The sequence below is a fragment of the Cupressus sempervirens genome, chromosome 7 (genome assembly GCF_028749045.1).
Source record: "Cupressus sempervirens isolate cs-2001-9-10 chromosome 7, ASM2874904v1, whole genome shotgun sequence".
NCBI classification, from domain to species: domain Eukaryota; kingdom Viridiplantae; phylum Streptophyta; class Pinopsida; order Cupressales; family Cupressaceae; genus Cupressus; species Cupressus sempervirens.
Window position 1 is genome coordinate 846639430 of NC_143124.1, and position 27740 is coordinate 846667169.

Below are 27740 nucleotides of genomic sequence, written 5' to 3' on the forward strand. Positions count from 1 at the left end.
GATTTGATGTAATTTTCAACATTTCTTCCTAAAATTATATGGATATATCAAATGCACAAGGTTTTAATAGGAATTGCATTTGGGCTCATTATGATAGAAGGCCCAACACTAGGATAGTTCCAATGGCCATGTACTAAAACCTCTTTCCAAAGTAAATAAGGTGTTTAATGGGCATCGCTAAGGTGGTGAAGTTAGTATTTCTTTTAAAAGATTCATTAACATTAGATTTGCAATCAGGGAGGATTTATTGACTTTGAATCAATGGCATTAAAAAATGAAAGATGTGAGTGATCAAGAGAAGCAAAATTATACTTGTAATAAATGAATTTCTTAAGCACGGCAATGTGACTTAAACCACTTTCTTGTAAATTTTATTTTTCACAATGGGTAGGTCCAAGGTCAATCAAATGATGAGAATTCATTTTGATTATTAGAAAAAAACATTTAAGTCGAAGAAACATATCTAGGGTTCCTAAATATCATGATTTAAACCACTACAAAAAAGGTGGGGAGTTAACTATGTAAAAGATCAATCCTTGCTAAGTTTACTTGAGCATATATTGAGTATGTGTAATAAGGTAGTTGGTGAAGGTAAATTTTTGAATAACCTTAGCTCCATAGTATTCATGAGATACAAGAGGAATTATGCGAAACAAAATGGAGTTATATTTAGTATTATGGGTCTATAAAAAGAATTTTACATAATCATATTATTATTCATAACGTTCCCTTGATGAGTCCTAAGCTATAAAGCTAGATCTTTCATCTAAATTTTGGTACATCACTATTTGAATCATTGACATGTGTGTATAATTGAGTCATTAAAGAGTTGGCATGCTGAATTCAATCTATTATAAATGAAGATTATTATCAAAGTTCATTTAAGAAATAAATTAGATTCTTTCAAATTTACTTCCTAAGTTGACTGAGATTATTACACTTTGTTGATACATGTCTATTCTTTCGTTGATATCATAGAGCATGTTAAAAATTTGTGTTTGGGCATCACCAAACCAAGTCCTATTAAATGCTAGGTTAAAAGTTCTTAATAATTTGATATTATTTTGGTTCATAACTTACATTATTTTTTATAATAATCAACAACCTAACAAGGGGGTTGACCCTTACACAACTACAACCCGAAGGTGTCAAAGAGAACAACACTGAAACAAGGATGCTAGCTTTTACAACCATCAACAACCTATTAAACCAAAGCAAGTGTTGTCCAAGTGTGGGAGGGTCCCTCACTTGTCACACATTGAGAAGAGTGTGAGTTTGAAGTCATGTTTTCCCTACATCGTCAAACAACTATCTAGACAAGTTGTCATTAGGACCCCCACCACAATGGCAACCACTAATGAAGCATCATTTTGTCAACACCAAGGACAAAATGTTGAAAACATTGTACATTGTTGGTTGAAGCTTGGAGCAAAGCAGGAGCAGAAATCGAAGAATGGCCCACGTGGCTAGAGGGAGTATCACCCAAATTTGCAGCAAGAACTTCATCCTCATTCTCATACTATTAGGTGTCCTCATAGGTAGAATCAAGGAGAGAGTCAAAAGCTCAAACGATCAAATGATCATCAATTGCATCCTTCCATCAAGTGGCATCACCTTTACAACACAAATATAAACTATTTGTAGTCAAATGTCCAATAGAGAAGCATCAAGAACACTATAAAGAGGAGACCCTCATATTCTAGCCATTCAGTCCAAGGCCTATCCCCAACCACATGCCTCAATAGTGGTGTTGAGATATCCATGTCAACCAAAATGCAAGTGAATGTATAGAGGCCCAACAAATCTGTGGCCTCATCCACCTTCAACAAATGGATGTAGAGTTTTCAAATGCCTCAAAGCAAGAAATCTCCAAAAAATGGTGTGGGAGACTAGGGAGACGAACCTAGAAAAAGTGCACATTGAGTGGTTTAGTGCGGGGGTTGAAGGAGACGATCTAGGGTTTTGAGAAAGAGAGTGATTCCCCAAATTCACAGCTTATTCAGCACCAAATAACGGTATCTGAAGGAAGAAAACACAACAATAAAAATAAAAATAAAATAAAATTTTGCACAAGGAAAACATTCAATGCTACCAGAGACTAACAATTTGTCAGGAACTTCTTGCCTAGCAATGCAAATCTGAAGAGAAGGCCAGAGACCGATGAAACTACAGACCAACCCATGACATTGGTATAACTCCACATTATCCCCCACATCTTAACCACAGCATCAGAGGTGAGGCCTTGGCATAAGCAATGGGTCAAGCTTTCGCCTTTAGAGGAATAGTAGCAATAGCTTTGGCAACACGAGCATAAGCTTCGTCCACTAACAAAAGACTTTGGAGGGCGTGGGTGGAAAACCCATCTCCTGACAATAGTAACAACCATTAAACCACCAATAACTAGGTGTGAAGCTGACAACTCAAAAAAACAGGAGCAACGACAACCCAACTCAAATGTCATCACAGCAACAAGAACTGCAGTCCTGGTAGCATCATTAGTTGTTGTGCAAAGTCATTGAATCCTTCGTAGTGCATAACCCGTTGCACCATAAGCAATCGCTTAGAGCGAGGGTGTGTCTGCCCTACAAGAAGCCCCAACACCTAGCTCCCCCAAGGATGCTCGGACACAAGACCCACTCCAATAGTCCAACAAGCTGGGCAGGAGAAATTAGTATACGGCATTTCGAGAAAAAAATTAGCCCCTATGATGTTGGCACCATCTTATGTTTTTTCTTCAAGACCTAAATTGTTAAACCCGTTGCTATTTAGCAATTTGCACAAATAGCACGAGATATATAAGCAATAACCTAATGTCACCAATAAATACTAAAATTTACACTCATAGCTATACAAAAAAATATTAGTAAATCATTACGAGTAGAGCTTAGATCAAGATACTCTATCAAGGAATTCACGCTGGTGAGAAAGAAGGATTGCCTTAGATATTATGGAAACAACATTTGTGATTGAAAAGCATGCAATATGGATATGCAAACAAGACAAACTCTGGTTAATAGAACTCTAGCAATGCAGATAAGCATGTCTGTAGTAACTTTTTAGAGTGCTCGTCTTAAAAATGTGGTTCCTAAGACATTATTATAGTAATCTAAAATCAAGCCAAACAATGAAGGTATTGTTATGATGTGATGACACCTACATGGTCTATTTAAAATTTAATGACGAAATGGAAGAATATACTTCTTGTACTTCACTTCGACACAACCTCATCTGAAACTCACAATCGATGCTAGGAATATTGAGCTTTTTCAACCTCTCATTTTCTCCCAAAATCTCCTTCCTCTGGCATAGCTTGGATAGAGTTCACCCTCTTAGCTATAATGGACCTGGGCTACTCTCCTACACAGCAAGATGATAAGCAGATGAAAGTGCAACGCAATTCTCCAATGCTCCCCACTATTATTATGCCTTCTATTATTATTTCCTGCCCACCCTTCACACCTGGTTGAAGAAATCAACCTATTAGTGGTGGCGGGTTTATAAGATGATTTTGGTCTCCTTTGGGTATCATGGAACAGTTTTGGTTATTCTTTAGGTGAGATGGAGCAGAAAGATTCCATACATGACATTGAATATTGTTGTTTCTTTGTCTAGTCACCAAATGTTTAGTAACATGGGAGCAGTAGTCCAATGAGACTCTTAACATTACCTCTAAACTGCTTGTCATTACATCCAAACTACATGTTTCACTTTCCTTCTTCCCCATAACTCACGCTTGGGCTAAAGATGGGCTTTTAACTATTTGGGTGTGAAATTTTTTGCCTATGTATGTTGCGTTGTTCCCATGGTTTCGTCAGTAGCAAAAAAATTTAAAATTTTGCACATTATAACCAAGGTTGCAATGTGGTCACATATAGTTTCCCACAGTTTTTGTGAGTCAGAGTTTCAAAATTTCACCATTCTAAGTCAAAAGTGATCCAAAATAGGCCAAAGTTCAAGCTGTAAAAGGTTTATCACATGTTCGAAATTTTGTTTTGTTTGTAACTCCGGAGGCTCCAGTTGTTCATCAGCTTTGTCCTGCCCTTCGAATTTTGGAAATCGAAGTTGAGTCAAAAGTTATGCCCATTTGAAGTTGGAGTAATAATTCTAATTTCACAATTATTTAAAATTCAATTTTAAAATCTTAACTTTTAATAAGTTAACAATCGAGAGTTTTAACTTGCAAGAAGAGGTTAAGAGTTAATGGTTAAGGATTTTTATTGTTGAAAGTTGATAAGTCAAAATCTCAACCTTTTGCATAATTTTGCCCTAACCCTAACCTTTCACAAGTAAAGAATTAGAATCTTAACTTTTCCCAAGATTTTGCCTAATCTTGACCCATTCCTGATTTTTTCCCTAATCCTAACCTCGTGAGATTTCAAAATCAAAATCCCAACCCAAACTCAAATCTCAAATATTAACCTCTTAACTAATTTGGTTTTGAAAGCCACGTTTCAAGAATCCCAAAAACTAATTCATGGCAACTTTTGAGAAAGTGTTGTTATTTTTGTACACCAATCTGTTCTTAAATTATCTCCTCTCTCAATCTGAGTTTAGAGATTTTTCCAATTGAAATGGAAGAGGGATGTAATTCAAAAATAATGGTGAAGCAAGTAGTGGTGAGGCTTTTGCTACTCTCTGCCTTTGCCAATGTAGTTTTATGCTACACTCCAGCTGTACCAGTGTTAATCTGGTCTGACAATCCTCCTAGATATTCAAGTTATGACAAGGAAGGATCGGTGAATTACAACATCATCTCTCCTGGACATCTGGCCAAGAATGTCCTCAATATGGCAGGGTAGTCGCAGATTCTGTGTTTTGAAAAGAAGGATGACGTAGCAGAAGTTGCACTTGCATTTATTGGTAGTAAGCTATGCTCACAACACATTACATGTAATGGAGGCACAGATGCAGAGCTTATTGAGTAGCTAAAGGAATCTTTTAAGGAATCAGATTTTTCAATGGCATTTCCATATTTGGATTTATCTGAGGACCACGAGAGTATAACAAATTCTTTCCTTTCAGGATTTATGAATAACTGTGACCATGGATTTAAAGACATTGAAATAGCGGTAGTGGCTCCATGCTTTGTCAAGGGTACTAATATCAAAAAGCTGTCAAAGAGTATGCCAATGAAAAGCAGCAGCTAAAGAAGGTGGAGAGACCAATTTGATCTTTGTGTGAAGTGATAAATCATCAGTAATGGAAGAGTCTGGAAGGACCAAAATGGAGAGCAAAACCTTAGCCAGATTTCTAATGGAACTAAAACAGAGTGGGATTTCATACTCGGTTTTGTATACATCATATCCACAACAAATGGCTCCACTTCTAAAAATTGAGAAATTGAAAAGAATCCTTATCTCCAATACCTCTGGGAATGCGTCCACAAATGCGACTTATTGTGATAAAGTCTGTCAATCAAAAGCATCAATATTTGAAGGGTTTCTTGTCGGTTTCGTTCTTCTGATAATATTGTTATTTGGTCTTTAGCTGTATGATGGGAATTGAAACACCAATAAGGTTTGAGGCACCACATGAGTCTTAGACTACTTATCTGGCCATGAATGATGCAGCATATTTGTTCAATGATACCTCGAAGAAATGTGGTCCTGTAACATGCCATGACAATAGAAGGTATCATAAAATCTTAAAGAAAATGTGAATTCAATATTCGTGCAAAAAGTGGTAGCATCGATAATGCGCAATATTTGTTGACAGATTATTTTGAAACTAGTTGGAGAACTCTCCTGCAGACATGCATGCCAAAATACTGAATCGATGATAGTTTTGATGAACTATTTGATTGAATGCCTTTGAGAGATCATCTAAAAAGAGGAAATGAAATCAGATAAAATGATTGTATGAATGTTCAAATTAGATCTTGTGAAAAGGCAACATAGAAAATACAAGAGTACACTTGTGTGATATGTTTGACAGAATGCTAAAAAGCAAAGGTAAAATGTGGAATCATACATGGCATTTGAACTGAGAAAGTTTCCATGGTGGATATGCATCACAACCAATGCACTTGATTTGCATGTCATGATAGCTGCGGCATTTTATATGTCACACACTTTGAGGTGATGATGGTCACGTCACTGGCCAAAAGCCAGCTGTGTTGTTAAGGGCTGCCATCAACATTTACTATTGAATAAGGGTACTAGCAACTATGGATGGTCATTTTTCCAGATATCATAGTTGCATCTTGCACAGAGAACACTGGTGCAAAACATTACTGCTCATTGTCATGATTAGCAACTATTTAAGAAAACACTTAGCAATGGGGTTCACAGTAAATGAAATACTTGTCGCCATAGATTATCTTAGTATTAGGAATCAAACGAATTGGTTGCCATCTGGGATACAGGGATGGCCGGTAATCGACAACATTCCTATGTTAGGTTTAAAGGCCTGTAACTCCTAAGCTATCATGTGCGAAGTCAAATTCAACAACCTTTGTCACGTGACTCTTTGGTTGCAAACTAGGATACCGATTCGTCTGGAAATGCAGAGGCTTCCGCATTGGATGCGGACAGATGCGGGATGCTTCTGGAAGCCTTGTGGATGCTGGCCGGAAGCCACCTATAGGCTCCCGGATGCGTTTGGAAGCCAGTATCCAGCTTCCAGACGCATCCGGGAGCCTGCGGGTGGCTTCCGGCCAGCATCCACAGAGCTTCCAGAAGCATCTAGGAGCATCCACAGGCCCAGCTGCATGAAAAGTGTAAAAATCATTCATGTTATTTATCTTTCCAGCATTCATGTTATTTACACACTGCTTATCTTTGTTATATATATACATATATGTTTTCTTTAAATGCCAAACTTTGATATTGCTAGTGCCTAGAATATTTGATTATTAAACAGTATGTAGATACAACTTTGTTTATGATGTATGATTCTTAATATTTGCTGCTAATCAAAATCTTTGACCAAAAGTATTCACGCAGACTGTATGTCTTTACTGGGTCTTCAATACTAAATACTCATCTCAGTTGTTATATATTAATATATATAGACATATATTAGTATATTTGATATTTCTTGCATTTCTTTGCATATATATATATATATATATATACACACGTTTCCTCCCGCATCCGCATCCAAAAAAAATAAAAATCCCCGCATCCCGTATCCGGTTCCGGAATCCGCTTCAGAATCCGCATCCGAATCGGTAACTTAGATTGCAAACATGGGAAGTTTTGAACCAGCAAATGGACACTATCAATAGTACGCTTTAGAGAAATTTCATCTCCACAAACGAGTTTGATGGTTGATGGGAGACTGGGAATGCATGCTAAAATGTGGAAGCATTAAGAGGAAGCACATAAACTATTTGACAAAATCCCTCAAATAGATGTCAAGGCATGCAATACAATTATCAATTCAAACAAGTGGTAACTGCATGGACTGCAGTAGTTGCGGAACATGTACAGTTTTGATTGGTTGATCATCGCATGAGTTTCAAGCATGATCAACACCCATCCATCTAGGCATAGTCTGTTTAGTTTTTGTCATATATTATAGCTTGAAATGCTCATAGGTGGTAGAATTGTAGAGAGCACAAAGTCAATTAAATCACCATTCAAATCCATAAATCAAACCGCAGCACTACTGTGAGGATAAAAATGATGCGACCGATTTCATGGCAGGCTAACTCCAATATGATAATGTGTATGCTGTCTCAGGGAATCCCAAATGATGAAGGCTGCACCAAATGAATTTTCTGACAGAAGATTTAAAAACATTGATGCAAATGCAATTGGATGCTAAAAAGAGGTAGAAAAGCCAAACGTACAACCTACTGAGACAACGATTGCATGTTTAGGGAAGTCGAAAGGACATAAAACTTTGTCAAACCTCTAAAAGTAAATTCTAATACAAAGCTCAATAACATTCTCCATTATAACTACTCTACTCTCTGATGTTGCAAGTGTGAGAAATGTGCAAAATATTTTGGCATGAAAAATATCCTTCCAAAGACAATTGGTCATTTAGACAAGGTGGCAATAAAGATTAGTGCACAAGAATTGATGATTTCTCATATAGCTTCTATGTTATTTGTGGAACTTATTATTTAGGAAAAGGGGTGCTTATCATATGCACATACTTTAAGGCAAAATTGTTCATGGATAGATTGTTCCTCAAAGATGTCAATCATAAATATATCACGTCTGTATTGTCTGATTCGACACAAGTTAGCTAACAATAAGAGCATGTGAGATTTTGATAATACCATCATACAAGTCATCTCACTATTCAAATGATGACTATGTTCATGAAAAGCAAAGGGGTCTAGTTGATGGGCTTGAAACTTATATCCTTGAAGACTGAATTACAAGTACATTTGTCAGTGATTAATATTCCATTCAATAAGCAGTATAAAATTCAAGATTCTTCGTCACTATAGAGTCTCAATTTTTTCTTCTTTGAATAAAAAGGTATATGATCTTGTACCCTCAAATGGCTAGATCACGAGATAGTTACAAGCACTAAAGATCGAGTGGAAGAAAACTGAAAGCTACTTCAACGAATCCCCTATCTTCTTTCTCTGTTATGTTATGGGCTTCAAATCACGTGTTTATAAATCATGATCTTTTTCACCTTTTGGTCAAAGTTAGGAAATTAACTCATTTTGCGCAAAAAGAGTAAAGTTAAGAACCTTGGTGAAAATTGTGCAAAAAGTAGTTAGTTACTAACCCGAATGAGTTAGTTATCTAAAGAACCTGTAAATTCAAGGCTTTAACCATGGTAAATGGGGGATATTCTTTATGAAGAGGAAACTATAGAGAAATTGTTAGAGACTTTTAGGGCTTGACATATTGTACACATGAATCTTTGAACTTGTAAATTTTCAAAGATATAATAAGGAATGCATTTAGTCATATGTCTAGATGTGCTTCTGACTTATCACTACTGAGTTATCGTACATTAAGTCAGTAATGCCTTTGTGCATTTTGAATTTCATTGGTTTCGGATTCAAATGACGTGTGATTAATGAAGCACATTCATACCCTGGTATTTTGGTTCTAATGTGATAAAATAACTTGTTTTTGTATGTTGAGATTTGTTAACTTTATTTCATTATTGCAACTAAACCTTTAATGTGCTCAAATACCCTTTGTAATCTTATTACATAATAAATCTCAACTAGTATTTGTATGTCAATTGTTGGGGTTTATGTTTTCCAGTCCTTCAATTTTGCTCATTGTCCTTTTTGTACTTTCAGGTGAAAAGTACACAAAAATCATAAATACCAATATCGTATGAAGGAGCTGCCCCTCTCAAACACAGAAGATCGCAATCTGATAGTGATTGATTGCAGTCTAACTCTTGGCACAATTGTCACTGCCCACAGGGCAAAGAGAGTAATTTTAACGTAGCAATTGCAGTGACAAATTTGTTGACCAGCATGCCTAAACTTTAGTTTTCAATCTAGTCAAAGACGTACAAGAGCTGGTTTGATTTTATGACAGTGTGCAACAAATAATGTATGAGCAGCCCCAGATCATGTCACCATCGCCACATGCCAGGACAGGCTAATACTAGGTATTTTTCTCTAGTAGAAGTCAAAGTCAAAATAAGTATCAAGCACAGATGATGTCTTCTCTATGTCAAGCCTTGGACAAGATTTCCCTATAGTGTGATAGATGTTAAGTTTTGTAACCAGAATAGCATAAACAGAGAGCTCATAACCTACAAACAAACACAGGAACAGATGGAAGATTACACAAGCCATCAAACACAAGATTATCCTGGGACAACCCTCCTCCTTGAGGGAAAAACCCACCCACACCCAGAAAACAATCTTTTATTGAAATCTCAAAACCTGTGTACAAAGATCTCAAGCTTAATCAGCCATAATCTAACCAGAGATTGTTAATACTTGGCAATTAAGGAGAATGCCTTATAACAGATTGAGCAACACATCCTTTACGATTGCAATGCATACAAAACTTCAAGTATCGTGCAGATACTAAATACAAAAGAATGTATTTTTATTCTGTAATGATCATACACTGATCATATTTATAATATATAAAAAATTACTGAAAATCATCAAAAGACAAATACTATCTCAGATGTCCCTCGATTAAACAGTTGCATATGTTATTATATTTTGTCTTTTCTCCAGTCACGCCAAAACTAGAAAAGAGTGACTTATGAATATCTCTAAATACCCATCAAACGGTGGAACACGAATAACCAAACTAAAAAAATATCCAACTCCCGACCTGTATAGACAAATGACAGCTGTCAATGATTTCCATTGTTCAACTTTATGAAGCTTTAATACCGACTCCAAGGATGGGGCTCTCCACATAGATGGACTCTGAGTTCTGCAGAATACAACCCAATGATCCAAGAGCTGTCCACGCCAATTATGCATACTATTTAATATTCCACGATGAAATTGTATAGTCACTTGAACCAATGTATTCCTCATGCAATTACTAAACCAATGACACTTGGATTTCCCTATTCATTGTCACTAATGGCAACAGGTATGAATGCATACGGCAACTGAGATACCAAGTTGTGCTTTCATGACAACGATGAAGGTACAAATAAACATAAAGTGTCTCCTTGCTGAACGGATTGATGCTGTCCCGGGACAGTTCTGTTGACTGCCATGCAACTTATGAACATGATAAATTCCTTGGCACTGCTGCATTGAAAGTAACCAGAACTGGCTTAAATTTGAACCGATACAGAGCAACACGGGATCACATCCAGAACTGGAAGTTGATTCAGAATTAGGGTTTACTTATGCTTTCATCACCACAAGTGCCATGATCTTCATGGCCGCTTTTTTCTGGATTACAAAATTGTCAGTTAGAACAGATTCACCAAATGTCTGATTGCAAAAGACGAATTTAGGCAAGAGACGAGATATTTTCAGCTGTGGTCACAGCATATTCATTCACATGCCCTTTCCAGGATGTCTTCCCTATGTCAAGCCTTGGATAAGATTTCCCTATAGTGTGATAGAGATGTGATTGGTCCTCTTACAAACAAGACCAATTGGATAATGTTAAGCATATTGTTGAGATGGATCTCTTCTTGTTGGGAGAAGATCAAAGAAGATATGCAAGAATGTTCAATTAGGAATGCCTGTGATTGAGAGCTCCTGCATCTAACCAATTATTCACCTGGGTCTCAACTTTCACACCTCAATGGACTCTAATAAGGAAAAAAGCAAAAATCTCAAAATATCTTAAACCAAGATGCATTCCACAAGTCCAATACAATCAGACTCAAAATCAGCACATAAACATGGAAATTCTTCTAAGAAGGAATTCGGATCAACTAAGTCAAAAGATAAGGCTAAGGAATCCTGAATTCCCTCAAATAATTTGACTTCAAACCACCTTAAGTAGGTGTTGGCCTTTTTACTGGCAATTTTCCTTGCTTGTTTCGTGTTGCTTTTGTTGGGGGATGTTGTTGATTGGATGATAATTTGCAAATTAATGCAATATTGTCCATGTTATATTTATAATTTAAGCAGATTCCACCCTTGTGTTGTTGGCCTTTTATAATGTATTATAGCTGTTAATGGCACTCCAATGTCTTATTCTAAACTAATCTTCATGACAGGTCTCGACCCTTTTAAAAATCTACCTTTATCTAATTATACCAAAAAATTAGAATGATGTCAAAACATGAATGGTTCTTTTTCAATAAATCACTTTGTAAAGATTGATCTAAAAATTGTATCATTCTCAAATTTGTATAAGCACACTAGGAATGCTCGCAATAATTTTCGAGAGAGAAAACAAACAATTGAAATGAGGTACACAACTTATTTGATGGGAAAAGAGAGAACATTGATATTAAGTAGATATTTCAGATTGATTTAAGTGTTGTGCTGTTAGAAACAAACATTACAAATACCAATGGTGATATCCTATTTCTCTCATATAAGTCATTTTCTAGCACAAAAGAAAGGTGACAAAATACTGGTTAAATTGATTCGCCCTTCACCTTAACATTAACATAAGTGCCCCAGATTTTGATTACTTATCGACGCCATTCATCAATCTCCCTTTTCGTGGTTCTATTCTGATTGTCATCAAAATTTGTCGGCCCCTCACTAACAAACTTGTTGGTACCACCCTTTCGATTCTTGGCATTTGGACCAACCACCTCAATCATATGCTTCCACCCATCTATAGGTCTTCTTCGACTAAATACATGGGATTTGATAAAATTGGTAATCTATGGACAAGATCATAAATCAATTTTATCATGGCAATTAATTAAAAAAAAATTAAAAATTTGCATGTAAAATGGAAATTACAAGTACCTGAATTTTGTTGAAGGCCATGCGGCGTTCAAATTCTTGAAGGAGGATATCCTCCTCCTTCTGAGAGATTTCCCATGGCTTTTCATCTTTAGTAACTCCTTCCCAACCTTCTGGGTATACTTTAAAATTGGGATCATTTGGAAGTTTTTGATAATCAAAGAACCTACATTACAAACATTATGTACTTCTCATGTTACAAAGTCTGCATAATTTTAGTAGGGTTGTCAGTTATATATTTTGCGAAGATAAAATAGTACAGTAAAAAGAAAATCTAAAATTAAAATGAATGATTTGCAACTTGACATCTGCTTTATGTTTTATGAACTGGATCAAATAGAAATGCACAATGAAAATGGGAACTCGGGATAAGGCTAAAAGCACGGGAAAAATATTAGAACTGATTCTATACAGAAAGTTTACCTCCCATTCTCCTAGAGATTTAATGTCAATTTATAAGAGTTGACCAACAATATGGACTCAATGAGTTCTTCATCTTGAATTTATAAAAAAGATCCCACTCGTATATACACAGATGAATTATTAGGCAGCTATTTAAGGGTAAATCGTTGTACTCAACAATGGTACATTTGCCAAACCTATCATCTGTGAAAGATCAAAGAGCAAGGATAAGATCTAGAGAAACAAGTGAGATTATTTCAATATACAAAAAGAAACTGTTCTGAAATCTATTAGTGGAAGAATTTCATCAAAGTGTAACTTGAAAATTGAAGAGTTTTAAATATGGATTAAAGCACTTTGTTTGTAAAAAGGTCAGAGATGCAAAACATATTAAGTATATTCATATTGTGAATTAAAATTACAACAACTGGAGAGTTTTTTTTAAAACAGATCCATGAGATTTTTTATCTTAATTCAGAACAGTGCAGGAACATTTTACTTCAAGTGGCTTCCTCTGTTTTTATACTGAACTTGTTTGTTGTAATAAGGGTGTTTATGTGCTTTAGATATCAAATTTTAGGTTTGCTTTACCTTGGAAATTAAGGGATGGAGTATATAATTCTAAGGAGCTAACTTGCGGTTGTATTGCAAACCTGGAATTGATTAAAAGAGTGCTTGAAACTTATTGGAACTTTATAGAATTGGATATCTTTGGCATAAAATATCAGATTTGAGAGGCAAGAACCTACAACACAATGGTAAATTGCGAGCCTCTTATCTTGGAGGTCTTGGGTTCAAGTGTACTCAAGTTTATTAATCATGGCTTCAGCCTATTACCCATCAAAAAATATATATCAAATTTGAATTTTATTTTTTTATGAATTTTATATTTTTTAGTATATATACAGTTTTTTTTTTAAATCATTTTTCCAAAAAATTGAGTAAATTGCCTTCTAGAGGAAAACACTTCAACCCAAAGTATTGATTATACAGTTTTTTTTTAAATCATTTTTCCAAAATTGCGTTGTTTTTAAATTAGCTTCTAAAGGAAAACACTTCAACCCAAAGTATTGATTGCAAATTTGCAGAATAAATTATGCTATACTTAGTTTAGAATGAAATCTGAATGCATGGCTAGAGACTAGCATTTATTTGCAGCCATAACAAAGAGCAAACATGCCAAATATGCAAATCTGAAACCATTGACTCAGCAATAGAGTTTATGTATAACGGCAAGGAATGATATTGTGGTAAAAATTCAAGGTCTGGCTAGCGTATTACAAACTTTATTTTGTCAAAAAATATATTTGACAAGCAAGAGGAAACCAACTGTTGCTCTTTCAACTACAAAAGTTGGGTATATGTCAGCCACTCGTGTAAGGAAGGTTATGGATACAAAGTTTGTGTCCAAATGTTGGTTTGTTAAAGACAGTTCTAACTTCTTTATGCAGACAAGGTGGGAGAAGTCCCCAAAAGGAGATGTCCAATCTTGCAGCCAAGAACACCACAGCGGAAATAATAATACAAAGCAACAATAACACCAGTCAATGAGGAAACAGGAACTTCAATTATCATCAACTTCCCTGCCAAATGCAGATTACAGATTTAGGACACAAGCCTTCTTACATTCCAGGCATACAGGCCTGATTATTTACTAACTCAGATTTTAGCCTTCCTATCTTCTTCCTATGCTAGCACTCAGCACTTATTTGCCTCCTTTTTCCCAAAACAAGGACAACTACTCTAATTATATACTAGGATACCAATTTGTGCCTCCTGTGAGCAGAGGAGGAGGCAGATTCTGGAGCAGATGCCTCCAGATGCTGGCCGGATGCGGGCAGGGAGGAACAACAGTTTACCAGAATGCAATGTCATATGGCATCGTGGATTGTAAAAATCTCATTTCAGCGGTGATGGAACTCAAATTTTAGAAGCCTCATTCTTATACATTTTCATATCTTTTCATTTTTTATGTTGTATACCAATGGCAAGAGTTCTCATGCCATATGCTGATGATTATTAGAGATCAAATTATATGAGGGAAGGAGTGTTGTGAGAGGTTTGAGTGAGCTATCAGAAGCTGTTGGTGTGCCAGAAAAGGAAGTATTAGTTTTGTTCTCCCCAGGCTGCTAAGTTATTCCAAGCAACTATGGCAGGATTTCAAGTTTGTAGACAGTTAAGTGTGTAAATACCATAATCTGGAGGAACTCCTCATTTCTGCCTTGAGATTCAGGGATTACTGAAGAATGTTAAGCTTGCCTTCTTAAAAGTGTCGTCATCCACTTCTGAATGATATTGATATTACAGTCAAGCCTGCTAATGATCCGGTTATAATAAATTCACAAGGAACACAGAAACATGTCATAGATTCATATATTATCGATTCTTCGAATCACACAATCACTGCTGGTGTGGAACAGTTACCTAGTTTTAGAGATATGAATGGATTTGATAATTTTAATGGATAATGTACGCAGACAGGTTGAAACTGAAACAGCAGAGGCCATTATTTGCCTAGAGGAGGAACTGGTTTCCCTTCGGCAACAAGTTGACTCAACAGCTACGAGAGAATTTGAGAAAAATGAGCATCTGATGAATCTTCAAGTAGAAATAGAAGAACTAAAAAGTAGATTAACATTTCTTACAGAAGAGAAAGATAGACTGGTAAGGATGACGGCTGAGAAAGATTCAGAGATAGAGGAACTGAAGGTTGAGTGGGAAAAAGCTGCCAAAGATCTAATGAATTGCCTTGCAGAAGGGGACTAAGCCCTTGAAGATGCATCTGAGCAGATGGAGAGTATGATGGATTCATTTCCCCATAAAAGGCCTAGAATTGATCAAGGAGTAGAGCAAGTGGTGGCCATAATTAGTGAAAAAGAAAAAAGTAATTGATACACTTCAAAAACGACTGCAGCATGCCCAGAATCTAGCTCGTGAGACAGAAGGAAAAATGTGATCCTTGCAGGAGGCAACAATGGCAATTACAGAAGTGCAGCAACGAGAAAAGGATGACATGTTGAAGGAGTCATGTATGATGAGATCAGAACTGTCCCATAAAATATCTCTCATTCAAGGATTAGAGAGAGAGATAGCTAACTGTGAAAATGGCATAAGGGAGGCCGAAAAACGATCCAGTGCTGCTTTTGTTATGGTCAAGAACCTTACTGAGCTAAATGAGGATCTGTCAAAGGAGTTTTCTAGGGTAAGATGGGAATTGTCCCGTCTTTCTTCAAAAATTGAGCATTTGCAGGCTGTCCTCCTTGAAAAGGAGAATGAGGTAGAGCAACTACGAAATCAGCAAGTTACCCAGATTTCAGGCACTGTTTCTAAGTCTGCTTTGGCAGAAAATATTGACAACGTAAGTCTTGCATCAGAAGTTGAGAAAATGAAAGCTGAGACTGACAATCTCAAAACAATTATATATGAAAAAGATCAGATCATTATATCTGTGAGGAAGGAAATGGAAGCTGCTCTAGCAAGTTTGAAGAAAGCTGAACATAAAAATGGCACAGGAGGAGGATAATACGCACACAGAGTTCGAATTCAAGTTTGAGTTCGACAACAATAAAATTAGGATAAAGTTCGACAAGGCTAAAAAGTTCGGGAAAAAATTCAACAATAGATTTGACTTAAGTAAATATTTAAAAATAATAATATATCTAATAATTTATCAAATTAGTTTATCTATTATTTTCGAAAGAGAAAAGATGTTAAATTAATTATAATTTACAATTTTTAAAAAAATTAATATTTGAATTTTTATCAAAACATTTAGACTTTTAGTAAATATGTAAATTAAAAACACATTTTAAAAATCCATTTTAATTTTTTTATAGAATTTGTAATAAAAACAAATTAATATTTAAACTTCTTATTAACATTTTAGGAAATATTTTATATAAAAATACTTTCTTTTTTTTTTTATAGAATTAGAAATAATGTAAAGCAAGATCATTTCTATGTTTTTCATCGAATATCAAAAGTCCACTTTTATTCTGCACCGTTGTATTTCCCAGTTTGAACAGAGTTTTGATGACTTTCAGGAGTTCACATCATCGCATGAAATCCATTAATACAGGGAGTGAAATCCATTAACGCAGGGCCACGTTTTTGGGTGGTGATTAAATCCCTTAGCCAAGTGATAGGTGATATATCACAGCATTTTACAAGCCCTAGCCGGACATTGCATTTTCATTGATGACTAAATCTAAGTAAAAGTGCCCATGGATTTTTTTAAGAAATATCAACGTGTTTTTTGAACGTGAATTTAATAGTGAATTTGATCAAACTTTTTCTGAACATTGAATATTCGACGGATTTCGAAATTCATGTTTGATGTTCGCCGAACCCTATGACATAGGTGCGTATCATGATAGTTGTTACCGTGGTCATGTTAAACCTTCGAGAAAGCATCACCATCACACATGACCTTCCTGCGCTTTGATAGTCTTATGCTTTTTTATTGGGAACCACAAGATTTTTGAATCATCTGTTATCAATTTCCGTTTCATTCACGTGCATAATATGGAGACCCCAACATTCATTTTTCACCAACCCGCATGTAATGTTGTATGGTTACTGATGTTTTGTGTTTCGTTTTTGCAGGGTTGAGTTCGTGGGGAATATAGGAGTTTTTCTGTGGCAGTAATATTCAAATGAATAATATTCTTCATCCTAGGTCCAGGAGTTGCTGTGATTCATGAATGGAAGGATGAATATAACCAATAGATGCGCATGTGATTGCCAGAAAACTATGCATTTCGGGAGTCCTTCCTTATCAAGCGTCGGCATCAGGAGTCCATATTTTTATCAAGGATTGTGTACTGTAGGCAAAACAAAAAGTCTAGGAGATCCACCAAGCAAGATCGAATTCATAGAGTCCCATATTGCTTGCATCAGGTATGCTTTCAAACGTGGAAGTCTTGGGATGTTTGGCGCTAGGCAAAATGGAGTAAATGCCGAAGATAGGAAGGGTAGCATGCGCCTAGGCAGATAACCAACAGAGCAAAATCATATGTTGTCTCATGGTGTTCAGCAAGGGTTACATTGAGCCCGCATTTGTTTTATTTGCCATATATTACTTTAAACAGTTGAGTTCTATCATATTAATTAATACCTTATGCAAATAAGCAGCGGTTATGAATTACCAAGAGGTGTGATGTTTGGAAAGTTAACTAACACCGCTTAGTCATCTACATATATGAGATGTAAAATTCAAACGAAGGGATAGATGGAGGCTGCTTTCATTGTAATCCGTCAATTTTGTTACATCAATACTGTTGGAATTTTCCTTTCGAAGGGAGAAGTTGGAGATCTGAACAAAGCAAAGGAGATTCAAATTTTTTGAGTATTAATTCCAAGCATTGTATGGATCGTATTGTGTTGAATAGAGCATCAAAAGGTTGAGTGTCTTCAATACAATCCGTCCAACAATAAAATCAGTAAGAATTTTATTTGTTTTAGAGTTGGAAACATATGTAACTCGTCCTTTATGGTTTTGCTGTCCATTTGTTTATAATTTATTTATTCGATGAGTACATTAAATTGTTCGTTGCTATTCAGGTTTGACAAATACAAATAGTGCAAGATATAATTTCCTTTCTATTATTTGTATCTATTGTGTCTGCATGATGGTTAAAGCATAATAGACTAATCTGAATACGCTAAAGTATAACAATTTGTGGCATCATAATAAGTGAATTATTAGCAAATATTATATTATCAATATCATAAAGTTGTATCTAAGAAATATATGTCTGACTCTATTACCCAATTAGAATTTGACACTGATCATAAATCTGCACATAAATATTGAATCGAATGCTGGCATTTCTCTATATTTTTTTTTAAGGATTTGATTTCATTTAGTAATTCATTTTAACTATTTCTTTCAGCAGCATACAATTTTAATGAAGCAATCAAAATTTGAAGGTAAACAATTATTAGTCACAATCCAGAAAGTTTCCCTGACACTTGCCAGTTAAGAAGTTTTTTTTTATGTTATAATCTGCTATAAATCATCTTGGACCCGAGTGTTCGCTATCTAGGATTTGGGTGAACAGGCCTTAGTCTGGCGGAGCCAAAAGCGCAAAGGATTAGAATCGATTAGATTAATCCTGTTAAGTTGGCCAAAATCAGTTAGATACCCAGCATCGAGCAGGCAAGGCTTGTAGGTTTCTAACCAACGATTTTGATTACCAACAGGCGGCAGGCTGGACGGGAAATGCAGCAGACTGAACTCTTTTGTGAGTGTGGAAAAGACAGAAAGTCAAGGAGGAGGAATAGCGAATTCAAATGAAAGGGGAGGATGGGGATGTATGACTACGGAAGAAAGTATTAAAGCAAAGGTGTGAAGGAAGTAATACCATCATCAGCATACACGTTAGTCACCGACAATTTTATGAGCATCACAGCTTTATTATTTTTTGTTATTGTTTTAGTATTTTGAATAAAATTTGATGTATAAACTTTAAAATATTAATAATACTTAGCAATATTAATTTTATATATATATATATAGCAATAATATATATACATACATGCATCCAAACCAAAGAACCAAAACCGCGGATTGGAAATCCAAGAGCCTGCCACTTCTCCGATAGGATTCCACAATCAATTTTGGCCAACGAATGAGAATCAACTTGATTCCCCTGCACTTCAGGCTCCACTACACCTAAGCGGGTGACCTTCACCTCGAACTTGATCACTTGGTTCAGAGCTTTTCTATAGCAAATTTAAGCTTTGGAGTTCTTCAACCAGCAAGGTCCTTGAACTCGATCAAAATGGGATTGAATGTTGAGTATTTGAAATACTGAATGTTTTATATAAGGTTTGTTAATAATGGATTTGAGGTTTGTAAGAAGGAAGTTCTAGATTTTCTGACTTCAAATATAAATTCAATACTTCAATGATAAAAGACCAGTGCTTTAGCTTATTTGGGCAACAAAGTCAACTATAATGAAGATTTTCACATACAACTTTATAATGTTCTATGCACTTATACTATCAACAATTAAATAATCAAGATGCGACAGATCAAGTATATATACGCAATTCTAAACTAGTCCAAATTACACTTTAACTCCTAAGGTCGGGAGATAGATTAGATACAGATTCGGAAACAATTAAATATTTCACAATATTTGCAATGATCAAGTTCAAGATGCCATAGATGACCTCGTCCACTTATCCAACATACATTGTTTACAGAATTTTAACAAATGATCATAAAGGGCGAATCAACTAAAGTTAAATCTCCATGCCTTTAAAAATAAAGGAAGGGCATTTTCTTTTATTATTAAAATAAAATAAATGAATTCATATTACAAAGTCATTTTAAGCTCTTTATCCCTCCAGACAAATAATATAAAATACTTTCTCTTCAAAATATGCAAATGTTGAATATGTCTTTCAATGGATAGTATTACATATTTATATCTGACAAACATGAACTAAGGTGTCTCTTCAGATTTATGAATCACGTCCCTTTATCAAATAGACTTTAGTAATTTATTAATCACCAATGAGACACAATAGTTTATAATTTTTGCAAAATATTATAATCAATATCATTTCAAAATCCATCGTTAATAATAATTATCAACACTAGGTTGTTTCGATATTATAGTTTATGTATTTTCTTCCCCAACTTTTCAAAAATAAATCAACCTTCTATGATTCCGCACACATACGTCAATCTTTGCTACAATAGTATCCGTTGAATCTGCCATTGTTCCATCTGGCAGTTTCCTGGCTTATCGTGTGTATTACAGGCATCAAAAATGATCCCAAAGTCTGCTTTAATATCTAGGGACATACCACGTCTGTAGGGGCTATGTCCTATAATCGGTGATTTTGAATTAAGTGTATGTAAAGTGATAATGTCTCCACCCCAATATTTTCTTGTGGTAAGCATGATAAACAAATGATAATCTTCAAACTTTGCGCTACACTCTTTCTTCCATATGTTCGGTGACCATATTCATTGATTCATATTCAACGCACATGTGAATCTTCATAGTTATCGAGTAGTTTCCAGTTTGTACTTTATGTCGTTTTCCTTCACACGTTGGCAAGCTTTCATGCGTGCTCTCAGTGCAGACGGAGATAAACTTTTGGGGTGTCATTGATGCAAAATTGGTTTCATACTCCTTAGGGCACATGGATTCTTCATCGTATATTTATTTCATGTGTCCAGGCTTTGACTCTGCTTTAACGTGGCTTATCTCTTAGATGTGTGACGGCTTTTTTATCAACTCTATATTTTCCTTGATTCTAACGGCAGTGGCTGGGTCTATCTCCATTCTTGATTTCTCACATGTAGAGTCTTCCCTTATAATTACATTGTGGTGCTCAATATATGTCTTGGCCTCCCGAGAAAGTATCTGCAGACTTCATACAATTCTTCCTTGTCATGCTCCTATTTTCTTTTATTGACTTTGGTGATATGCATTTCTTGAGAACAAGCTGTTTCACAAAATTAAGATTGGTATCCACGCTTTTATATTTCATGATTCCTACTCTCGACTGATTTACTCTTTCTATCTGATTTACTGACGTTTGACCATGATGTATTCCATTGTCACTTGCAATTAAATAATCGAATTTGAACTTGGGTAGAAACAACTCTCTGTTGTAGCAATTCGGGGTTCTGAAACTGACATGGCTTCCACAGAAACATTCTCAAAGTGACTTATCCGAATTTATTCACTGTGCAATATAATCTCATGTTTAATTTCTGGATGCATATACATGGCGGTACACATACGGACTGATATGAATTTGTATGCTTTTTGTTTATTTTGTGGCTACTGGCAAGTTTGATGTGGAAACTTACATGATTTGGCACTGCTTTAAACAAAGGACAGTTTTCTAGTAGAGAAGGGAAATCAAAGTGCCCCCAATATCACACTTTCTGTTATATTCTCAGGCAGTGATTTATATACAGAAAGTATCTGGTTATTATTTCTGTTCAGTTGATGTTTCCTGGGGAACTCTTTGATATCTGTTGATGTTGTGTATGTTGTCCACCCGATTCAATATTTGGTAAAAAGTTAGTGATCACATAATGACGATATTTTTCCTCTGTTTTTTATTTCATGGCAGACTCCAAATCTGTAAACCATTTGTAGAACTGATGATTATTAAGCAAGACTACTCCTGTAGGCCAAGAAGAAGCTTGTTATGTTTCATCCATATAGACAGTATGGCCAAACTAGAATCCTTCATGACAGTGGGTTTCTGAACCAAATTCTTTGGAAGAGGTTGATTTGCAGCTTAATTCACACTGTCTTATATATTCTTACTAGATTTTCTATTGACCTTTAGTAATTATCCCTTTTCAAGTCTCCAACATCATAAATGGAGGCACCGAATTTTGCAAAAAATTAAGGGCTCCATCAACTCTCATCCAAACGCATTTGCATCCCCCCAAAAAAAAAGCTTGCATCTGCATCCAGATCCGTACCCAAATCTGTAACTTAGAAAGTATGTAATTGCAAGTCGCATTCCTATTTTCTTTTGTTCATGGATACCATGAAGATATTATGTATTTTCTTCTGATATTCCTGCAACCAAGTTCACCATCCTATTACTAAATATTGGTATTTTAAACCTCGATATAGATGCCATATGGAAAACACATACTGAACAAAATTGAACTTCAATAATTATGCCAAGGAGCATAACTACAATGACATCAAGGGTGTTTTAGTGGAGTAATCATATAAAAAAAGCTCCCCCTGTACATGGGGTCAAACAGGTTCAACCATTGGCAGATCCTAGAGCTGACGTAAGATAGTCCCCTCCTGAGAAGGTATGGGTTAAAGTACACTTTGATGGAGTGGCCCACAGAAACCCAGGACGCTCTTGAACAGGATGGGAGGTGAGCAATTGAGAAAGGAAAAACTTAGCAGTAGACAGCAAAAAGTTAATGAATGGGAACAATAATGAAGCTGTGTTTCAAGCAGCATGTCCCACTTTAAAAACGTGTAGAAATCTGGGCTGCAGACGGTCCACCTGTAAGGCAACTTCCGAATTATCATAAACATTATCCAACACAGAAACAATGCCTAATCGGAAACAAAAATAAATTCATATGGCCTGTTTGGCAGTTGTTGGAGGAATGTAAAGAACATCGCATCCCCCACATTTATCAGGAGGGGAATGTAATTGCCAATCATCTAGCAAAATAGTTAATTGATAGGATGGAGGAGGGCAGCAGAGTTTATTTGTGCGATATATGGCATGAATTAAACAAGATATTAACTGAAGAGAAGATGATCGCATTAAAGGCAAAGGTTGATCAAGAAGACAAGCAATCCCAATGAAAGGTGAAGATGGTGTTTAAGGTAGTGTGTGAATTAATGGAGAAGCCTATTAATTAGAACATCAAATTGCCGAGGGGATCACAAATGATGGAGGTCACTTTGGTTTCAAGGTGAGAGACAACAAATTCAGAGAAAGGATCTTGGATGGGAAGCTAAGAAACATCTTCAAATGTCTCCATGATCCTGATGTGAGCCCTTATATAATATTGATTGAGGATTACTTGAATCTGGAATACAAGTATACAACATATTCAAATTGCTTCTGTTTCTTTAAATGGCTGCTAATTTTTGAGGGCAGGGAAATGGGCCAGCAGTTAATGGAGACGTGTTTGGGCAATGCGAAGGGTGGATATAGTCCAAAATATTTATTGATATGGCAGTACAAAGTGGAAGTTTCATGTCCTAGGCTGGTTATTAGCCAAGAATCTATTATCGGTTTCACTCCCTGATCACAATCCTAGTATGGGGCATGACTATGAATGAAGGTACTTGGAGGGAACAGGCAGGTATGCATGTGGGTTTCCTGAAGGAGCTGCTGGACAAATCCGAAATGAGGATAATGCATGTATGTCACAGGAGGCTTAACCATCCACCACAGTCAGACTTAATATAAGGGAATGACAATATGATTTCACTGTATTTTGTGGTGTAAGTTTTTTGTTCATCAAATTATGGATATTCTGTAATGAGATAGTTTGAAAGATTGGGAAGTACCTAAAATGTTTTGGCCTTTTTGGATTCAGCATTAGTGTTCATGGTGCCCTGGACACATGTTGATGTAAACTTGCAGTAAACGTGGGAGTGGGCCCCTGGCCATATTTAATACCAAAAATAACAAAAAACCCTTAACGCATACTTGATGGTCATTTATGGTGCAGAAGCACCTAGGCACAGGTAGCTATAGGAGGTCAATATGATATATTGTGATATTTTGAGTTTGAAATAATATTAATGATGTAATTGAATCATTTGAGTCACATGGAGTCCAAATGTAAAGCAAATTATGATCAAGTTGTAAAAGATGCACAAGTTTTCCTAGTTGTCCTAGTTAAGGTCATGTTTGGTCTATATGGTCAAATTTGTGTAAAAGACCCATGAAAGAGTAAATACACTGTAAAAGGTCATAAATAGTCTATTTTGACATGTTGCAATTATGTACACAAAGTTATGAATTCATTTGAGTGCAAAATGTAAAACTTGCAAAAAGTTGCAAAAAAGTGCAACTTTACAAAAAAAATTGCACACAAAGTTGCAAAATGGGGAAGTTGGTTGTATTAGGAAGTTGAACAGTTTCAAAACCATCAAGAATCATTATAAAATGCTTATAATGGCCGTGGATTGGTCAGTAGGCAGGTTGGAGGAATGCTTCATAGTGTTGCATTCTCATTCCTCTGATTGCCATACTAATGCTGCAGTATGGGTGACAGTCATCAAAGTTTGGAGAATTAAGTGTCTCATTTGATGAATGGAAATGGATTAGGAATGGTGGAAAACCTGTCACAAGAATTGTATTTGATTGAAGTTTCAAAGAAAGAAAGATATTTTTTTGTCAAGTATCATTAACTGTCCCAGAAAATCAATCACATTTTCTCTGTTCCATTGCATGCTTATTATGGCAAATGTATTGAATATGATATTTAATCTATTTAAAATTTAAATGTGTGGATCAATGAATTAGAAAACTTCTGGAACACATTTGGGCATCATCCATTGAGGATGATAAGAGATCCACTTGATTTTCTACAATTGTTTTAAAACCCTTATTAATGGAGTCTCTAGTAAAGGTTTGAAGATATTTCATGTTTCAACCAATGGAAATTTGTGTTTCTTGGATCATTAGAAACTATATTCAATGCAATTATTTAAGCAATTGGTTTGATAGTGATTGGTGGTGTATCATACAAGAACTTTGACGCCCTAGGTGGATTATATATACATCTTTCTTGTTTTTATGACAGTAAAAACTGACTCTGTGCGGGGTCCATAACACTACATTTAACCGTTGGATTTCGTTTAACTTTAGATATCTTAGAGGAAACCTAGTTCCCATTCTGACTGAAGCAATTTTAAAAATAATGCCTGGAACTAAAGTTATTAATGACTGTGTAGGGGTCTATCAAAATTGTCATAAAATAACAGTCACAACAATGTGGACAGCAGTATAAAGGGGTTTTGTTCTTTATTTGTTTTGAGAATCAAAAGTGGTTTATAGAGGTTGGAAGGCATCTGAAGAATACAAGAAATCCTCATATAAGGCATGGATGGAAGATTTGTAAAAGGTGTTTAAGTTTTTCTCATGCGATCAGCAAACTAACTATGATAGTGACAATCAACACTATGCTCAATGATTTCTCTTTTGAGGAAGTTTAATCATAAGGATGCTTGAGGGTTGTTTTATGGAAAATGTTGATGTTCATGCATGTTTGAGAATCTTTTGTCAATTATGTGTAGTGTGCATACAACTGATGGGACTCTACCATTAAGTACAAGTGTGGATTGACTGAATATGAACTAGGCCAATATTTACATCAGCAGGACAGTCACATAGAAACATGACATGTATATTGTACACATATTTGTATTAGTGTAGGACAATGGGTAAGACTAATGCATTCCGTTCCTTGAAGCTAACAAGGTTATGCGTAACAGAAAAATATGTGAATGAAAAGTTGATTGATTGTTTAACCAAGATGGAATATGCCTCTAAAGTAGTTGAAAAATGTAAAGAAAGATGATTGGATCGGCAAGATCCTTGAAGTTCCATGATGCTGTACATCAATTTACAAATCAGACATTTGCTAAACCCAGTTGTAAATGCATCTATATAGAAAATTAATAAATTAGATTAGATATCATAAATACACCTATCTAGAAGATACCAAGAGTTATCAATATCAAGGCACCTATCTACTCTATGTCATAAATCTAATATAGGCACCTAGAGACCAATGTCTCTTGACTCGTTTCTTTGTTTATTAATTTCCAGTAACATCCGGTAACACCCAATGCAATAACAAATAAAAATGTTATTACTGTTGTGCTGTAAACATTATGAGTGAACATATAAATAAAAAACATGTGGCCTAGAAGAAAGATAATCTTACTGAGAACAGTCGTCCAATAGTTTGTCTATGTCATCATCAGCAGGATTACCCAACTTGGCCTCCTCTTGTTTCTCAATTTCCTTCAACCACAGGCTAGCATGAACCCTCATTTTAGTGATCCGGTAGTCCTTAGATATCTTACTTCCTGTATAGTCTTCTGGATTCCCTTCAACGAACTGCTTCGGTTGTGTATTCCATTTCTCCTCCTCTGGAAGAATAATATTGGTTCTAGGTTGATCCTCTGTGATCTGTTTCATTAGATTTGTCATCTGATCAAACTTGTTGTTTACATTGTGGAGAAACTGTTTGGGATCACAATCTTCATCCTCCTCTTCAGGAGGCAGATCAGGCCAAGATGAGGTTGAGGAGGCATCTTTATCTAATTCCCATGGGACTTTGTCAGTTTTTTCTGGAATCCAGACAGACTCCCATGCTTCATCCCACTCTTCGTTATCCTCTTCGTCTTTGTCGCCCTTACTAGACTTTCCACTATGCTGTCTTGAGATAGAAAGAAGAGACAATGGAGAGAAATATGGCGCCGTCTGTGGAAGTCGAACCCAAACTGAACTGGAGTAAATAGAGGTAGTGGCTGTGGACGAAAAACTGAGTGATTTAAGAGCGAGATTACACAATTTCTGCATCCTGACAAACTTCAGATGAACTAATAGTGCAATATCTTAAGCATGCCTTGGTTCAAATTCTGCTGGTTTGTGAGAAAACCGTCGCTTTAACTTATAACACTGATGAAATTTAGAAAGGAACATTCTGCAAATCAAAAGATAACGTGCTCATTCAGAAAAAGAAGAGAGGATAATGAAACATAAATTTGAATGCCTGACAAGATAATTGCCCGAGAAATGGATAGCTAATTTAAAAAGTCAAGGTTCAACATTCTCATTTTTTGTTAGAATTTAGTCATTCTCCTTAACTTACAGCACTTATGAAACTAGTAATAGACAGAATTTTTCTCTCAAGAAGCCATACAGAAAAAAAAACACGAAATCTTATTCTGAAACCTAAATAGCTGCTCCATTTTACATTCTACATGTAGCTTACTTCTAAGAAACAAAAATGGAAGGGGAAAAACTCATATGAGCGTAAAAAATGAAAAACTCGCCCACATCTCGACTTTTAACAGAGCGGAAATTAAACCTAAAAATAAATCCAAACAATAAAATAATAATGGATATTTAACCTGTGGATCTTGCGAGAAGCCAAACTGATTTCTTCGTGCATCAAACAAGCTAGAAATTGTATTCCGTACGAGGGAAGCGAACAAATACTGGATATTGAATTGGAATCGAGGGACTCACATAGCCAATCACTGTAACCGGGTCCGTTTAAACTCTGGCAACAAAAAGAGTGTTTTTTATATTTATATTTATCTACAAGGTGCAATGGTAGAGGGCAATGTTTAGGCCGATCGCAATATAGTCTAATAATTTATTAAAGGGGAAATGATATGATAGATTTTAAGGACGTCCATGAGGCTAAAGTAGCCTATGGGGCCTACACAATCAACCCCCAAGGTAAGAGGGGAACTAATCTAGCTGCAAAGTTTTGGTTAACTTGTCTCTCTTTCTCTGAAGTTTGATAATTAGA

The 27740-nt window shown here is 35.7% G+C and overlaps 1 protein-coding gene and 1 pseudogene across 3 annotated transcripts; one reads left to right on the top strand and one right to left on the bottom strand.

Moving 5' to 3' along the window:
- Nucleotides 1-4251: 4251 nt before the first annotated feature.
- On the top strand, nucleotides 4252-6264 carry LOC149550067 (uncharacterized; annotated as a pseudogene).
- Nucleotides 6265-11825: 5561 nt separating this feature from the next.
- LOC149550068 (mucin-like protein) lies at nucleotides 11826-27493 on the bottom strand. 3 transcript variants are annotated; one of them, XM_089793209.1, is made up of 4 exons: nucleotides 27347-27493; nucleotides 26139-26903; nucleotides 12305-12467; nucleotides 11826-12216 (listed from the first exon to the last, which is right to left on the bottom strand). In XM_089793209.1, the coding sequence occupies exons 2-4, from the start codon at nucleotides 26777-26779 to the stop codon at nucleotides 12019-12021; spliced, it is 1002 nt and encodes a 333-aa protein (XP_089649335.1). In that variant the 5' UTR covers nucleotides 26780-26903; nucleotides 27347-27493; the 3' UTR covers nucleotides 11826-12018. The 3 variants fall into 3 exon arrangements, with proteins under 3 accessions (XP_089649335.1, XP_089649336.1, XP_089649334.1); XM_089793210.1 differs by having other exon boundaries at nucleotides 11826-12184; nucleotides 27334-27493; XM_089793208.1 differs by having other exon boundaries at nucleotides 27334-27493.
- Nucleotides 27494-27740: the final 247 nt, after the last annotated feature.